Genomic DNA, 18734 nt, shown 5'->3' on the forward strand with positions numbered 1-18734 from the left:
CACTCCCCACTGTGTAGGTGAAGTGCTGGTGTTAATTTTAGTGCTGCATCATTTTTCCAACAGTTCCACAAAATATGTGAACTACATATTTGCTGTTAAGCTCCTTTAAAAACAGTGAGAACTGTTCACTGAGGGGGTGGCTGCAATGTGAGATTCTCAAAGGCCAGGAGAAATAGGAAAGAGCCACAATCTGGAGGCAGCAATGTTTAGCTGAGAATTCATAAGTGAGTGTGTAGATTTAGGGAGAAAGGTTTGAAAAGAATGTACATAGTTTCTACCAAAGATAATGATTAAGGGTAAGAGTGCTGGGTGGAGGGAAAGTTATAACGTGAGACAAGCTGGGTCAATTTTCCCTGAAGCACAGGATGCTGAGAGGTGACATGACAGAGGTATACATAAAATATGATGGGCATAGATCTATAGACAGAATCCATTTAGAAGAAGAGGCATTAGATTTATTTGTCACATGTACATTGAAACATACAGTGAGATGTGTGGTTTGAGTCAGTGAGATTGTGCTGGGGCAGTCTGCAAGTGTCGCCATGCTTCCAGCACCAACACAGAATGCACACAACTTACTAACCCTAACTGTACGTCCTCGTAATGTGGGAGGAAACCAGAGCACCTGGTGGAAACCCACATGGTCACAGGGAGAACGTACAAACTCCATTCAGGCAGCTATGGGAATTGAGCCCTGATTGATGATTGCTGGCACTGTAAAGAGATTGGGCTAATCACTAAGTTATTGTACCACCCTATAGGAGTGTCTAAGACTAGAGCACAAAGGTTTCAGATGAGAAGCAGGCACCTTAAAGGGGACTTGAGATGCCAATTTTTCAACAGAGAGTAGTAAGTAAGTATCTGGAATGAACTAAAATTGGAGGCGGTGGGTCAGGAACAATATCAACATTTGAGGGGCATCTGGACAGATATTTGAATAATCAGGACCTAGAGGGATGGAGAATTAACTCAGTTAACTGAGATTATTACGGATGGTTGACATGAGCATGGTGGGTCAAAGAGCCTGTGGCTATGCTTTATAACTTTATGACTTTAGCAACCCCCCTAGAAAACTCCTCCAAAATGCATTCTTCTGACTTGGAAACACATTGCGTTACACCACTATTATTTGGTCTAAGCCCAGGAATACCTTACCTCACAGCACTGCAGGGACACTTTCACCAGAAGCTTCAGGATACCTTCTTAGGGAAAATCAAGAATGGGAAATAAATGTTGTCCTTAATAGTGACATCCATGTCCCAGAGAAAGGAATAAAAAAAATCATAGTTGAGACAAGAAATAAAAACTAAAGCGAAATATACAGCAAAAAACAATGAAGATTTAAATGTTACATCATTGTTATGTGGTTCTCTATGCTTGAAAATCTTGCTTTTTCTTGCACTTTCTTTACCATTAGAATACTCTCACTCCTTAACTGTCTACTTTTCTGACCCTGACATCATGTGTTTAATCCAACTTTCTTTCAGGCACCTTCAGTCAAATGAGTTCCATGCTCTGGAATTAATTTCCTAAACCCATGTGTGTTACCACCCATCCTCCTTGAAGGCCATTGCAGAGCCAGTGGAAAACACAGAAGGATGCAAGTAACTAATTCCAGAGCATAGAACTGAGTTGACTGAATTTGCCCCAGGAGTTGGAGCAAACCCTTGTTACGAAAATAAGAGGGGGAAAAATTGGTCACTAAGCTTCCAATTACAGGGCATAAAGCTATTTATTAGGATAAAAGGGTCATAGATTGCTTTTTGCAACATGCAATGCCTAGCAACAGCAGCAGATGATAACAGATTTACAAAGGAAAGTGACAAGTTACCTAATTCAACTGTATGGAAAGGCACCATCATGGGACCAAAGCAGCTAACATGGCAGACAGAGTTAGTCTTCCTCTTTTGTTTGAAGAACTTGCCTTTCACTAACATTCACATGAAACAAAATCGCCCAACATTTCAATGTTGAAAATATAAATTAATGAAAATAATTGGGAGTCAAGTTCTTGGACATGGTGGAGTGGGGAGTAGGGGATGTTTCATATAGATAGGAAGCCTAGAAGTAGGGACCTAAATAGAACTAGGCCATTCAAGATACATATGCATCAAAATTTAATTTAGATAGTGAAAGCTTGGGCTGCAAAAGCTCAAATATTGATTATATTTGAAAGCTGAGATTAATGGGCATTTGAGATTTTAGAGGAACCAATGGATATGGACAGGAAAGTGGGATTGATATAGAAGATCAGCCATAATTTTGTTGAGTAAAACAGCGGGATCAAGAACCAAAGCTCTTACTCCTATTCCCATTTGTTATGTTATATTGCTATGCAGAATGTAACACAAAACTCTTTATTCCATTCCAAAAAATAGATATAGCATTAAATATTTTAAGCTTCCCCCCCTTCTGATTAGAATACGAGTGTGGAAGAAAAGATTCCTTTAACCTTCTGAAAGGCAATTGAGCTCAGGAGGGAAACAGCTATTAATGATTTAGAAAATTATGCTCACATATACTTAGAGGTTTTCTGTTTAGATTAGAGCACACAAGAGCAGGTCATATCGCAGTGTGGTGGAGTATATATATAAGAGGATATATAAAACCTGATGTGTGCAGAATTAAATTAAAAATGAGGATACTTACACCATGGGTTTAAATATGTCACAAAATTTCAAAAGGCAACAAAGTACTTTGTAAATGCAGTCTATGTAGGAAATATAGCAAATTATTCTTTCTTTTTAGATAGTCTCTTAGATTTAAGGATTTTTGACTTCCAATCCACTTCTTGGGGTTCTTAGGTGGCTGCTGTGGCTAATGTGGAATCCATGGATACCCCTCCATCCTCCAGTTCTACCTGGTCTCTGTGCACAGCTGCAAATTCTAGGTTCATAATGCCTTCTTTTCTTTAGGAGCAGTCATCAGTCATATTTTATGAGGGTCTTACTTTACTTTTAATATTCTGAGAAAATTCCTTTGTCCTCCCAGATTTTTTTCTTTCTGTGGCAGAATATGGAGTAGGGAGTCTGCTTTGGTTCAAGTTCAGTTATCATTCTACCATACACATGAATATAGCCAAAACAGTACCAACAGTCACACATAGGGAAGATACCAATGCTCTTTTTGAAAATCATGCCTTGTAATCTTTTAATGCTGTAAACTGGGCCTGGTTTCTTATCCAGTATCTGCTGACAGTGGAGCATTCCCTCAGTACTGCATTGCATTATTTGCCTAAATTATGTTTCAATTAGGCAACAAAACTTGGAACTTTCCAGCTCGAGTGAGGGAATATTAACAATTTAGGCACACTGGCACTCATGTTACTAAATAGTTAAAAAGTAGAAAATCAAAGGGTTTCGAATTAGTTACAGGTGCGAACCAAAACCAATTATCAAGGATAAATCTAATTACAGGTACTAAGGCATCGCAAAGTGTACTCTATGTTCACAGACATTCCAAGCCAAAACCGCAGCAGGGTAAGGAAACTTGACACGTCCTCCATGACTCTTACCAATTTTAAAGGGTGGACCATAGAAAGCATCCTATCCAGATGTACTACAGGTTGGTATGGCAAATGTTCAGCTGAGGACTGCAAGAAATTGTAGAGAGCTGTGAATGCAGCCCAGTTCATTATGGAATCAACCTCTCCTCCATTGACTCCGTCTATGTTTCTTGCTGCCTTGGGAAAGCAGCTAACTTAACTCAGTACGACACACTTGCTCAGTAACTGCAACATTATATTCTGCATTCTGCTTTCTTTTGATTACGTTCGGCGCCATCTGGCTGAATGACATAGCAAACAACAGCCTTTCACTGTATCTCTGTACATGTGATAATAGTAAACCAATCCCACATAAACAAAAAGTTATTATTCAAAACAATATACATTTATTCCCAGAGTAACAGAGCAGTAGGATGGTCTCATCCTTTTAAAAGTGACCACGCAACATGGTTGATGAAATATGCATGCATACAAAGATAGTTTTCTGACTAGATTTCAGGAACTACAGACGCCCCTCTATTATTAGTATTGGGAGAATGGCCAATGACACATGGCAAGAAATTCCAACATAAACAAGGCTTTTGGTAGAGAGCCAGGTCAGAACATCACTCATTATACCCAAACATTCCTGTTACAAAGTATGGACATGCACTGAAGAAATCATGGGAGTGTTGAAACAATAGCACATGTAATAACCAGAAACAAATACACTGCATACTTTAGGTTACTTATTGCAGACATCTCATTCCAGATTTCCACTGGTGAATGCAGTGGGAATGCAGCACTACTGGCAGTTAGACTCTGTCAGCTGTTGCCTTTGTCAAACCAGCTGCTGCTGTAAATATTTCTGAGTCTCTGCTTACAGCTTGAGAGGACAGGGATTCCAGATTACCCCATGCACCAAGTGCAGGGTTCCAATTTCATCTCACGTTGCCCCCACTTTATATGTCGAGATGATGGGTAGGGATAGACAGTAGCGGAAGTGTTCAAGTTGATACTTTGGCTATAATGTCAATAACCATGTCAGAAACTACTGGTGTGGACTTGTTCCCCATCATGCTACATCCTGTCTGTGAGGGCCCATAGGGCAAAGACTGTGATTTACTCTCCTGTCTCCAGAGTGGCAGTAATTGTACAAAGTTAATGGAAATTTTACACATAGCGGGAGTCCAAATGGCATTGGGGAAGCATCACTGCCCAAATCCAAACATGATGGTAGTGGCACAGCCACATCTTCAAACATCCTCCGATGAGGTCAAAGCCCTCGGGATGCACATCCGCCTCAAGCCTTCAGTAGCCATATTTGTCGTTCAGGTGTGTTCTCCCATCGCCTGTTTGACCTTTGAGGTGACAGGGAAAAAAAAGGAACATCCCGAGTCAACAACTAATACAATATGCAATACCCTTGCATTCACAAATTATGGATGTTATAGAATAATACAGTGGAAACAGGTCCTTCTTATCCATCCTGACTGAGATCACCATCTAAACTATTTTACTTGTTCTTTGTTTGGGCCATACCCCTCTAAACTTTACTTATCAATATACCAGTCCAAAGTCTTAAATATTGTTAGTTTACCTTTCTCTGGCAGCTAATTCCTTATACGCAGCACCCAAGAAATTTCCCCTCAGGCCATATTTAAATTTTTCCCGCTTATCTTAACCCTGTGCCCTCTACGTTTTAACTTTCCCTAGGAATAACAGAGTGTGTTCTTCACCCCATCTACACTCTACATGATGTCGTTTTAATACTTGATGCACATCTTTCATTAATCATTAAAATGAGTGGCTTCCTGGGTCAGTTTAGAGACTGTTAAGAATCAACCACTTAACCAGATGTATTTAATTCAAAAAATAGCCAAACCAATTAAGGATGACAGGTTTCCTTTCTGAAAGGAGGTTAGAGAACCAGCTGTTGTATGACAGTCTGGTAGTTTCATGGTCAACATTACAAATACTGGCTTTAACTGGTGGAGAGGGGTGGAGATGCGCATGTTAATCATCATCAACAACTCACCTCCTGAAAGAATGGGATTTCTAGTTGTTTCTGGACTGTGCAAGTTGACTGGCAGCTACCAACATGTAAACAACTATGCCCTCAAAGGGGTGAATACATTATTAATTATTGGACTGTGGTGAGATTAATTATTGGACTGTAGGAATCAACAAATATTAAACTCACAGGCATTCCATATTTCATGTTTTCTTACAGCATAGAAGGCAGCCAGTTTGGCCCATTGAGTCTATGCTAGTTCACAGGGCAACCTCAATCTCCCAATAATTTTCCTTCTAATGTATTCTGCTCACAGTATCATCTCTTGTCAGACCTTACCACCCACTCCAGACAACTTACAATGGCACAGCCGACCCTCATATCTTTGGGAGGTGGGAGGAAACTGAAGCAACCAAACGAAAATAGCACAATTACAGGGAAAACATGTGAACACCACACAGACAGCACCCAAGGTCAGAAACAAACCTAGGTCACGAGCTCTCAGACAGAAACTCTATTCTGTCACCTCCAAAGCCTAGGAAAGTCATTTGTTTAATGCGTGTCAACATTTTCATGCTACTAGTTGTGCTGCAGCTTAACGATGATAGACATCATTCAAGTCATTTTCATTTTTGGATAACAATTCTGACTCATCAAGTCTCTTTTGCAGTTGAGGAGAAATACCTGTAGGGGGCATCCAAACACAGTAATCAGGATCATCACTAGGGTAGTGTTCCGATGGGAGTTGTTGAGGTGGCTGTGGGAAGAGAAATATTAAATAAGCAGAAATAACTGGAGTTAAATACAACCAATCAGTATCTGTTATCAACACAGAATAAAGAAAAAAAAGCAATGCTGGAAACCTGATAAGAAAATATAAAATGTTACAAATAAGACTCAGAAGTTTTATATCAAGAACAGTTGCTATCAGAAATGTTAACATTGTTTTGATACTTAGATATAAATGTGCATTCATAAGTTTTTAAAAAATTTTATTACGGCTGCTTTTCTAGTCCATTTAACCTCCCTCAAAATAGGATGGTGGAGGGCCAGTCAGAGGGCACGAGAAGTCAATAGATTGAGGGAACTGACAGTATCATTTGTAGCCCTGTCAAATAGAGGAGTGTTTTACAATTCACATTGGCTACTCAGCTTTCATTCCTACTGCTGACACCATGCTAGTGTTGCCTTCAAACTTGAGCACTCTGATAAAGGCTTGTTTGGTCTCCAGTCGGTGCAACAAATCTTATCAATGTACATTGTGGACCATCAGATACAAATTAACAAGCAATTTTAAGATTCCCATCTTGGTTTACAAAGCCCTTCAATGTTTCATGCTTTCTGAAAACTATGAACTCTTCTCATTCTTCAGCCCTCCCAATATTGTATGGTCCACAAAATAGGGGTTTTACATTCCAATTCTAATCCGTTATCATTGTCAGCTGTCTTCTGTAGCTAAGGGGGTAATCTTGAATGGTGCTTTCAACATTTCTTTCCTCAAGATGCTGTGCTGACAAAGTTCCACATGGTAGGCTTATTCAGAAGGTCAGAAGGCATGGGATCCAGGGAAGTTTGGCCAGGTGGATTCAGAATTGGCTTGCCTGCAGAAAGCAGAGGGTCGTGGTGAAGGGAGTACATTCGGATTGGAGGGTTGTGACTCGTGGTGTCCCACAAGGATCGGTTCTGGGACCGCTACTTTTCGTGATTTTTATTAACGACCTGCATGTGGGGGTAGAAGGGTGGGTTGGCAAGTTTGCAGACGACACAAGGGTTGGTGGTGTTGTGGATAGTGTAGAGGATTGTCGAAGATTGCAGAGAGATATTGATAGGATGCAAAAGTGGGCTGAGAAGTGGCAGATGGAGTTCAACCAGGAGAAATGTGAGGTGGTACACTTTGGAAGGACAAACTCCAAGGCAGAGTACAAAGTAAATGGCAGGATACTTGGTAGTGTGGAGGAACAGAGGGATCTGGGGGTACATGTCCACAGATCCCTGAAAGTTGCCTCACAGGTAGATAGGGTAGTTAAGAAGGCTTATGGGGTGCTAGCTTTCATAAATTGAGGGATAGAGTTTAAGAGTCGCAGGGTAATGATGCAGCTCTATACAACTCTGGTTTGGCCACACTTGGAGTACTGTGTCCAGTTCTGGTCGCCTCACTATAGGAAGGATGTGGAAGCGTTGGAAAGGGTACAGAGGAGATTTACCAGGATGCTGCCTGGTTTAGAGAGTATGCATTATGATCAGAGATTAAGGGAGCTAGGGCTTTACTCTTTGGAGAGGAGGAGGATGAAAGGAGACATGATAGAGGTATACAAGATATTAAGACAAATAGATAGAATGGACAGCCAGCGCCTCTTCCCCAGGGCACCACTGCTCAATACAATGGCTTTAAGGTAAGGGGTGGGAAGTTCAAGAGGGATATTAGAGGAAGGCTTTTTACTCCGAGAGTGGTTGGTGCGTGGAGTGCACTGCCTGAGTCAGTGGTGGAGGCAGATACACTAGTGAAATTTAAGAGACTACTAGACAGGTAGATGGAGGAATTTAAGGTGGGGAGTTATATGGGAGGCAGGGTTTAAGGGTCGGCACAACATTGTGGGCCGAAGGGCCTGTACCCTTTATGTTCTATTCTATGTTCTAAGATGCTCTTTCAAACACCCCTCTCTTCTTCAGCTTTTTGCAATCTGTCTTAATGTGGCTGACTCTCAACTTTGTTCAGAAAGGCATCTTGAGACAGTTCACTGCTAAAGGTGCTACAAAAATGTAGTAAATAAAGAAACAAATGGGGAAATATGAGATTAGCATTTTGAATCAATGACTTTTCATGAATGCTTCTGACTAAGTCACTGCCTTGAAACATTAGCTGCTTCTATGACCATACTTCTTGTCTGTGCTGCTCAGCATTTACGGCTTTCTCAGTTGTTATCTTGGACTTCTAGTATCCACCTTCCTATAGAAATGCCAGATGTTCTTGTAGTTACACATTAAAATATTCTGCTCCTTATTTAAATGTGACTTTCAAACCTTATTGGAAAACACAGAAGAGGTCTAATATCTCATCCTAAAGACCTCACCTCAGATACTGCAGCATTCCCTCAGCAGACAGACTCAAGCTCAAGATTCTATTTTGAGACCTGAAACTAACCTTCAGGTTGAGAAGAGCCGGTATGTGCAAAAGCCAGAGGTAGTTGAAAATGTCTGCTCCGCTGATAAGATGGGATTAGTGTGATTGAAGTACATGGTGCTTTGAATAATGAAAACAATTTAGGATGTTTCACAATAATAAGGCAATTATTGACCAGAGATGGAGCCATTACGAAATGTATCCAATAAGCTTGATGCATAGTTTGTTTATACCACTTACACTATAAAAGCATTTAAAGATCTTACCTTTACAAACCAATTGCATCTGGATTAAACACACTGGAAGAGTGTTTTCAGCTGTATTGAAACTTGGAGAAATACTGGTAACGTGAGCAACTAAAAGTGATGAAATAAGGGCACCGCAAAGAATGCTACTAAATAATATTACATTACACTGGATTGAAGGCAATTCACTACACCTGCAAGGCACAAACTTGCAACATGGAGGCTAACACCAGACAGAAAAAGCAAGTGTTCAAGAGCACCGTATTCAGAAGTAACATGGTACAATTCCGAGCAAGATATGGGCCATGTCCTATACTTAATATCTGTAATCACCAAGGACAGGTATATGAAAGGCAGCGAGTTCAGGGAAGGTTACATCAATAATCTGGAGTACATCAATATTAAGGAGCAGGATGTTTAGATGTCATGGAATGCTTAAGGGTTGATAAAAGCCCAGGGATGGATGCAATGAGAATTAAGGGAGGAGATAGCTGAAAAACCTGACAGAGATTCTTGCACTTTCATCAGCCACAGGTGAGCTACCAGAATACTGGAGGACAGCTAATGTTGATCCTTTACTTAAGGAGGACAGAAGGGATCAATTACAAAATTACAGCCAGTGAGCCTTTCGTCAGTGATAGAGAAATTATTGTAAAAAATTCTAGGCCATAGCATTTAAATAATTTGGAAAGGCTGGGGATGATCAGGGAAGGCTTTCTGCCCAACCAACTGAGCTTTTTGAAGAGGTAACTAAGATGAATGAACATCGCATAAACTGAATTTAGTAAGGCATTTGACATGGTAGGCTGGTCCAGAAGTTAAGGCAAATGGGTTCAAGGTGAGTTAGCTGAATGAATCCAAAATTGACTGGTGATAGAAGAGGGTGATGGTGGAAGGATACTTTTCTGATGTGTACTGCAGTAGGCAGTACTGAGGCTATTCTTCATGAGACATATGTAAGAAAAATAATCAGAAAATCAATGATGTTATGAACACTATTCCCTCTAAGCTGCACGGCTATGTGGTCGCGCAGTAACTGAAATGCTCCCATGCACATAACCTTTGTTACCGCCAAATTGGAATTGGACACAGCTAGAAAAATTTTACAAAATGTGAAAGATTTTCTTTGTTGCACTGTATTTCATTATATCATTCAATTAATAAATAAAATCAAAAGTATGTGATTTTTCAGTTTTCATTCTAAATATTCATAGCATGCATAAAGTGGTATGCAGTTTTCAGGCCATGTAAAAATTTCCTTCTCAGGTAATGTTGGTCCATACAACTGTAAAACAAATAGAGGGAAAGCTGGTTGTGAATAACAAGGAATCTTTTCTAAGGTTACATCAGGATATAGATCAGATGAAAATATGGGCCGAGCATTGAATTCAACTCCAACACGTGTGAGGTGATGTATTTTCAGAAGTGTAATATGGGTAGGACATACACAGTCAATGTTCACATGCTAAGGGATGTTGATGAACTGAGAGACTTTGGGGGTTGTGTTCATAGTTCATCGAGAGTGGCAATACAATTAGACTGGGTGGTGAAGAGGATGCAAGCCTACATTCATAGTTTGAGGTGAAGAATATAAATATTGGCAGGCTTTGCCACAGCTTCACAAAACCCAGGTTACACAACAACTGAAGCATCATTATGTGCTGCTCTAGTCACCATACTAAAGGAATAGTGCAGATCTAGTCATCATACTACAGAAACTGCAAAGGAGATTCATCAGGATATTGGTCAAATTGGAAGATTCGGTTAAGGGGAGACTGTGGATAGGTTGGGCTTGTTTTCCTGGAGTGAACAAAGCTAAGGGGTGATCTGATGGAAGCATATAGTATTATAAGAGGCAGAGAAAGGTAGGGAGCCAGAAATTATTTCCCATGGGAAGAATATCAAAAACGTGAAAGCACAGGTTTAAGTTGGGACACAGACACGAGAAAATCTGTGGATGCTGGCTATCCAAAGCAGCAAACACAAAATGTCAGAGGAACTCTACCATCAATGCTGCTCTCACTCACATGTCTGCTCTCGCCCAATCCTCCCATCACACCAGGGATAGGGTTCCTCTTGTCCTTACATATCACCCCACTAGCCTCTGTGTTCAGCGCAAAATTCTCCGTAACTCTCACCATCCGACAGAACCCCTCCACCAAGCACGTGTTTCCCTCCCCCCCCCCCCCCCACTTTCTACAGGGATCACTCCCTACGCGACTCCCTTGTCCACTTGTCCCTCTCCACTGATCTCCTGGTATTCATCCTTCTAAGTGGAACAAGTGCTACAGCTGCCCTTATACCTTCTCCCTCACCAGCATTCAGCGCCCCAAACAGTCCTTCCAGGTGAAGCAACACTTCGCCTGGGAGTCTGTTAGGGTCATCTACTGTATTCAGTGCTCCCAGTCTGGCCTCCTGTGTATCGGTGAGACTCGACGTAGACTGGGAGACCGCTTCACTGAGCACCTATGCTCCGTTCACCAAAATAAGGGGATTCTCCCTGTAGCCACACATTTCAATTTTACTTCTCCTTCCCATTCTGACATGTCAGTTCACAGCCTCCTCTACTGTCACAATGAGGCCACACCCAGGTTGGAGGAACAACACCTTATATTCTGTCTGGGCAGCCTCCAACCTGATGGCACAAACATCGATTTCTTGAACTTCTGGTAATATACCAACTTCACCATTCCCCATTCCTATTTCCCTGTCTCACCTTATCTCCTTACCTGCTCATCACCTCCCTCTGGTGCTCCTCCTTCTTCCCTTTCTTCCATAGTCTTCTATCTTATATCAGATTTTCCCTCCTCCAGCTCTCTTTATCCCTTTCACCAATCGACGTTCCAACTCTTTACTTCACCCCATCCCTCAGTTTCACCTATCATTTGCCACCTTGTACTTCTTCCTCTCCTCCCCCCACCTTCGTACTCTGACTTCTCCCCCTCCTTTCCAGTCCTATGGAAGGGTATCGGCTCGAAACATTGACTCTTTCCCATAGATGCCACCTGGCCTGCTGAGTTCCTCCAGCATTTTGTGTGTGTTTGTTCAAGTTGACAAGTTTTAAAGGTTATTTGAGGGACAAGTATTTTTTTAAAAGACAGTGGTTGATAGCTGGAGGAGGTGTAGAATCAGATACAGTCAATGTCACTCTTAATTTATACAGGCACTTGAATATGAAATGCATGGAAGGGTAATAGTGGAGTGTGAGCAAATGGGATTTGTGTAGATGGGCAAGGTTGGCACGTACATAGTGGACTAAAGGGCCTGTTTCCATATTGTATGAGTTGTGGGCAGCAGTGAATATTAAGAGGAACTGCACTCTCTCAAATCCTGACACTGCCAGATGCCCATAAAATGTATGTTACACACCAGCAATGCAGTGGTGATGCCTCACAAGGTGAAACCAAGTCTGATACACCATCCTCATTTGTCAGTCCCTTTGCTGATGAGAACCTGCTGCAGATGCACTATCAACTCGGACAAATCTTCTACTGAACTTGGAGCAATGCCTCTAGGGGCTGCTTTCTCACAGATCAACCTGCAAACTTCTTGTGCAATACATCACAGCATTATCATCACATAAAGAGCTGAAAACCAACAGCTCATTTCTTTCTAGGAAAGACAAGGGGATTGCTTTCTACCTTCATCTTCAAAAAAAAATCATTTTAGAACTTGCTTTGGAGGACACAATGCCTTATTGACATTGCCCTGATTTATTGATTCCAGCTAGCTCGTATAAATAGGAATGTACATAGAATACTTGATACAACTGCTTAACAATCCACAGCCCCTTTTTTCCTATCATCATTACACCTTTAAAATGAATAACAGTTTATTTATAATGAAAGCTGATTTTTTTTCATTGGTCTTGGGTTTAAGGGTTGACTCCTGTTTATCTGCCTTGATTGGTTCTGATCCAATCAGTAGAATTTTGAACTCAAAAGCCGGGTTGGCAGATGAGGGATAATGGAATAAAGTTACGCTACTAAACTTAGATCTATTAAGTAGGTCTATTAACTATAGAACCCATAAAGGATCATCCAAACGTCAATAAAAAATGATACAAATGCAACATGGTTTGAGGCTCTTGCCAGTTTCATGTCAGTGCTTGTCATAAGGAATTACTCTAGAAAACTATATCAAGTTGCAATAAACTATTGCCAGTTCCTGTGTTAAACTACAATTATGAACTGATTATTATCTATGGCTCTGATCCAGATGTTGACGAAGAAGAAAAGAAACATTACAAATTAAATGGATTATTCTTAGGTATACTATCAAAATTTAATTAGAAGCTAGTTTAGTCAAAAGTTAGAAACTTTCAAAAACCACAGCATTTCTCAAATTCCCCTGTATCAATGCTGCCAAGGTAGAGAGGACTGAGGATCTTTGGCGTGAATATCACCAACAATTTGTCCTGGTCCAACCACATTGACAACATGGCCAAAAAAGCTCCTCAGAAGGTGAAGGAGATTTGGCATTTCCCTGATGACTTTCACCAATTTTTACAAATGCACCATTGAAAGTATACTATACAGATACATCAGTTTGGTATGGCAATTGCTCTGCCAAGACGACAAAAAAAACTGAAAAGCATTGTGAACATTGCGCAATCCGTCACACAAACCAGCGTACTTTCCATTGACTGTACATTTCTTGTTGCCTTGGGAAAGCAGCCAGCGTAATCAAGGTTCTCTTCCTGTCTGGTCATTGTCTCCTCTTCCCCTCTCCCCATAAGGCAGAAGATACAAAAGCTCGAGAGCATGTAGCACCAGGCTCAATGACAGCTTCTTCCTAGCTGTTATCAGACACCTCTTATACACCAAGAGATACGTTGAGGGATGATCTCTCAATCTACCTCTTGCAATTCATCTGACTAGCTCACTGCACTTTCTCTGTAACTGTAACACTATATTCTGCATTCTGTTTTCTTTCCTGCTGTACTAACTCAATGAATTATGAATAGAATGATCTGTCAGGATGGCACGCAAACAAAGTTTTTCACTGTACCCTGGTAAATTTGATAATAGTACGCCAATTACCAGTTAATATTTACTGCTTTGTGGTTCTGTTCCTTTTCCTTTAAGGAAGTGGATCCCAGCCTTTTTTATGCCACTGACCTTTCCCATGAACTGAGGGGTCCATGGACTCCAGGTTGGCAACCCCTACTTTAGGGAGTCAACTTAGTTAAGGTGTGGTCACCATGTTAGACATTCAGACTGAAAGCTAGAAATTTTGTAGGGTTAATCATTATCCAATACAAAAGATGGGAAGGAAACTCACTCTTCTAGAGTACTAATGATTCTAGTATTTTTTTTCCCTCTGATCAAGCTCAAATTAAATCACTGGCGAATACAACTACCCATGCCATCAACACTGGGGTGTAGGAGGGGGATTGTTGGTTTTCAGAATTATCTTCTAAATATTTCTATTTCTGGAATTCTTAACACATCCATCTTTAGCCTCGCCGTTGGGCATTTACTCTGTTACTTAGGTGGCTGCAGGCCAGATCTTGCATGGTACTGTTCCTGTGGAACACTTGGGATGCTTTGCAATTTGCTATAAATGCAAATTGCTGTTGAATAATGTGGCGGCACTAAACTTCAATCAATGTACCTGCTGTTAACGCTTGCTGTAAAATCCCCAAAATAGCTGGATCTTAAAAATGGGCAGGAGAGAGTTTAACTAAAGTAAATTGCCTGCAGAGTCCTCCCTGTAAGAGTTTAAACCAGTGGTCATTTATATATATATAAAAAAAAGCCTGTTTCATTGAGCTGAAACTCACTGCCTTTGGGACCAAAAAATTGGCGAGGAAGTATGGCCTGAAAAAATTCTTCAGACCCACCTGTGCATCTATTCTTTAAATAAGTCTAACAGATGGGAAGAATATTTAAACAAAGATTATTCTTTAATATATACAAGACTAAACATCAAAAGGCCTCATGCAATAGAACCCATGTAGTGCTAAAATTCAAAAACTATTATTTGAAGTTGTTTATTTCCATTCGATTCCATCATTATAAAAGCTTTGTTCGCCTTAACTTATATCTCCATAGGTACACCTTTTAGTAATAGCTGCTTGTGCTTCTGCTGCATTTTCACAAGATATTCATGATTATGCCAAAATTGACCCTGAGTGCAACACATTAATAACAGCATTGCTGACAAAAGCAGAAGACAAAACTGTGACCAGCTAAAGGCTGCAGTTTCCTTTTACATTGCGGACACACCGAACAATATAAAACTTCTTGACTTTGAAGGGACTGGAGGATTTGCCTCCCACTGTAACTCTCAGAAGTTAAAGGAAACATCCAGATTCATGCAGTACCTAACTCCATCCTTTAGAAATATCTAAAGTACTTTGTAGACAAAGCAGAATGTAGAAACTAAAAAGACATGGATTAGTTTGAGCCTTGCATGGCCTCGGACAACCCAAAGTGATTTTCAGTTAATGATATACTTCTGACGCAAGTTCATGGTTGTATGGTTCAAAAAGCAACATCCAGTCAATGCAAAGGACTAAAGAGCAATGCAGTAAGGAACAAGTTATTTATTCAGTACCATTGATCAGGGAGAACATTCCTTTGAACAGGGATAATATATGACTACACTCAGAAGGCAGATCTGGACACGGTTTCACGTTTCAGCTGACTGACAATACAATGCTGCATCATCTGAGATTATATGCTCAAGTATCAGGAGTGTGATGAGCACATTATCTCGGTCATAATTCCAGTGTTACATTGCACAAGTATATTTGATTGTGGTATGCACAATCCATCCAATCCTTCAATCCTAAGCTCAAGTCCTATTTGAAGTTTAATTTTTTTTTGCCTTATTTTTGTTCTGTGGTGCTGGCGATCTGGAGAGAGTTCAAGGCTGTTGCCTCACTGGTAACTATATCCCCAAACAGAACAGTTGCCATTGTTACTGATAGTACCAGTAATTCAATATTACCCACGCTCCTGTCCAGTGCTATGCCTCTCTATGTAGAACACCAAAGACAAAGATCGCTCATGGCAGTCGATGTTTTGAGTTGAGATCCTTCATTCTGGACTAGAAGCTTGGAAAGCTTTGGCAAGTACTTTATGAAGGGTCTGAATCCAAATGTTGTCTGTTCATTTCCCTCCATCAATGCTACCTGACCTGCAGTGTTCCACCCAGCTTTGTGTATTGCTCCAGATTCCAGTATCTGCAGCTCATGTTTCTAAACTGAAGTACCACTTGTGCTATGTGCCGTGTTGAATGACGTGGGTAATCATGGTCTTTCCATGGCCATGACTGTTCTTGGTAAATTCTTCCACAGAAGTGGTTTGCCATTGCCTTCTTCTGGGAACTGTCTTTGCAAGATGGGTGACCCCAGCCATTATCAATATTCTTCAGAGATGATTTGCCTTGCACCAGCTGTTGCATAACCAGAACTTGAGATATGCATCAGCTGCTCATATGACCATCTACAACCTGCTCCCATGGCTTCAATGTGACCCTGAATGGGGAACTAAGCAAGTACTACACCTTGCCCGGGGGTGACCTGGAGGCTAGTGGAGGGAAGGAATGCCTTACACTTCCTTTGGTCGAGACACATCTCCACCCCACCACCCAAAAAGTACCACTGCCTTGGACAAAAAGACAAAAGGTTGCAGGTATTTTCAAATTTACAAGACATTCCTGATTGATGCATTCTTTTTCTCCCCCCAGAGTTATACTATATGGAAACAGACCCTTACGTCAAACTGGTTCATGCCAACCAAGATGCCCCATCCAAGTGAATCCCATTTGCCAGCATTTGGTCTCATTTGAAATACAAATTAACTGCATTACACCACAAAAAGTGAACAAGAAATGAAATAGAAGATTAAATATAAAAATATTAATAGAATGAAAAGGATAACCAGATGGAGGAAGAAAAGTCATATATGTTTTTCTTAATCTGTGCAGCCTATGAAAAGATGCAAGTAATGGAAACAAAAGCATTGGCAGGATTTATACAAATATCCTCTTCAGCATGTGCGGTGCTTCAATGTTAGTAAATAGGAAGATGTAGCAGTACTTCCTTCTTGATAGCAAAGTTCCTGATGGCACTCAAGTTGATATGAAGGTGATGCTTAAGATTACATCATCATAATGACATCTCTGGTGCACGACACGATTAACAGACTGCACACAGTAAATTTTACTGCAGTTATTTTCTTGTTGAATAACATCACTGAAAGTGGAAAGGCAAGAAAAATAAATGCCTAAAATCTGGAGCCCATAAGCAGCTTATTACTCTTTTGAAAACTAATTATATCATCAAGCTGATACCATCGCACTCTGGGAAGGGTGATGAATCTTATAATACTTACTTTTTTTGGACCATACATTTTCTTCTTCACAGATTTTGCTTGACTTTTCATATCCTTGGACTCCGTTATCACTATAAAGTAAAGAAAAATGTAGTCAAGATATTGTTAACACAAATTTAACATTTTACTTTGTACAAAATTTCTTGATATAATAACGATGATTTTGTTTAATCAATTCCAGTGTTCATGATTTATATTTCCTACAATAAATGCAAAGAAATAAGAGGGAAATGGAAATTATTAGTTTTATAAACTATTTTTCTCTTTAAAAGAAATGCACATTCAAAGTAAATTTATTATCGAGCTACATATATGTCATCATACACTATACTACCTGGGGATTCATTTTCTCGTGGGCACTCACAGTAAATACAAAGAAACACAATAGAGTTAATGAAAGACTACACACAAAGATGGATAAACAATCAATGGGCAAAAGACAACAAATTATGCAAATACATAACGAAAAACAAAATACAGGCAACACACATCAAAGTTGCTGGTGAACGCAGCAGGCCAGGCAGCATCTCTAGGAAGAGGTACAGTCGACGTTTTGGGCCGAGACCCTTCGTCAGGACTAATTGAAGGAAGAGTTAGTAAGAGATTTGAAAGTTGGAGGGGGAGGGGGAGATCCAAAATGATAGGAGAAGACAGGAGGGGGAGGGATGGAGCCAAGAGCTGGACAGTTGATTGGCAAAGGGGATATGAGAGGATCATGGGACAGGAGGTCCGGGGAGAAAGACGGGGGGGCGGGGGAACCCAGGGGATGGGCAAGGTGTATAGTCAGAGGGACAGAGGGAGAAAAAGGAGAGTGAGAGAAAGAATGTGTGTATAAAAATAAATGACGGACGGGGTACGAGGGGGAAGTGGTCTCCTTTTTCTCCCTCTGTCTCTCTGACTATACCCCTTGCCCATCCTCTGGGTTCCCCCCTGCCCCCACCCTTGTCTTTCTCCCCGGACCTCCTGTCCCATGATCCTCTCATATCCCCTTTGCCAATCACCTGTCCAGCTCTTGGCTCCATCCCTCCTCCTCCTGTCTTCTCCTATCATTTTCGATCTCCCCCTCCCCCTCTCAAATCTCTTACTAACTCTTCCTTCAGTTAGTCCTGACGAAGGGTCTCGGCCTGAAACGTCGACTGCACCTCTTCCTAGAGATGCTGCCTGGCCTGCTGCGTTCACCAGCAACTTTGATGTGTGTTGCTTGAAGTTCCAGCATCTGCAGAATTCCTGTTGTTTGCGTTAACAAAATACAGGTCCACAATCCCTTATTCGAAATCCTTGTGGCCAGTTGCATTTCGGAATTCAGGATTTTTCGGATTTCAGACCCCCCCCCCCCCCCGCCAACAATACCAAAAAACACGTATGCTCAAGTCCCTTATTTAACCTGTCTTAGTGCACTGGACTTTAAGACCCAGCAGCGCGCCAAACCTACGCACATCCTCCCGTACACTTTAAATCATCTCTAGATTACTTATAATACCTTATACAATGTAAGTGCTATGTAAATAGTTGTTATACTGTATTG

The 18734-nt window shown here is 40.8% G+C and overlaps 1 protein-coding gene across 3 annotated transcripts in view; it reads right to left on the minus strand.

Annotated features, from left to right (window-relative positions):
* Window positions 1-3868: 3868 nt before the first annotated feature.
* slc4a1ap (solute carrier family 4 member 1 adaptor protein) overlaps window positions 3869-18734 on the minus strand; it is a 189694-nt gene continuing 174828 nt past the window's right edge. For all 3 annotated transcript variants that reach the window (XM_072247342.1, XM_072247349.1, XM_072247333.1), the window contains 3 exons: window positions 17210-17280; window positions 6183-6255; window positions 3869-4845 (listed from right to left, as the gene is read on the minus strand). In XM_072247342.1, the coding sequence (XP_072103443.1) occupies window positions 4796-4845; window positions 6183-6255; window positions 17210-17280 (194 nt within the window). In that variant the 3' untranslated portion in view covers window positions 3869-4795. The remainder of the gene's footprint in view (window positions 4846-6182; window positions 6256-17209; window positions 17281-18734) is intronic.

Source organism: Mobula birostris, chromosome 2 (genome assembly GCF_030028105.1).
Source record: "Mobula birostris isolate sMobBir1 chromosome 2, sMobBir1.hap1, whole genome shotgun sequence".
Classification (NCBI taxonomy): domain Eukaryota; kingdom Metazoa; phylum Chordata; class Chondrichthyes; order Myliobatiformes; family Myliobatidae; genus Mobula; species Mobula birostris.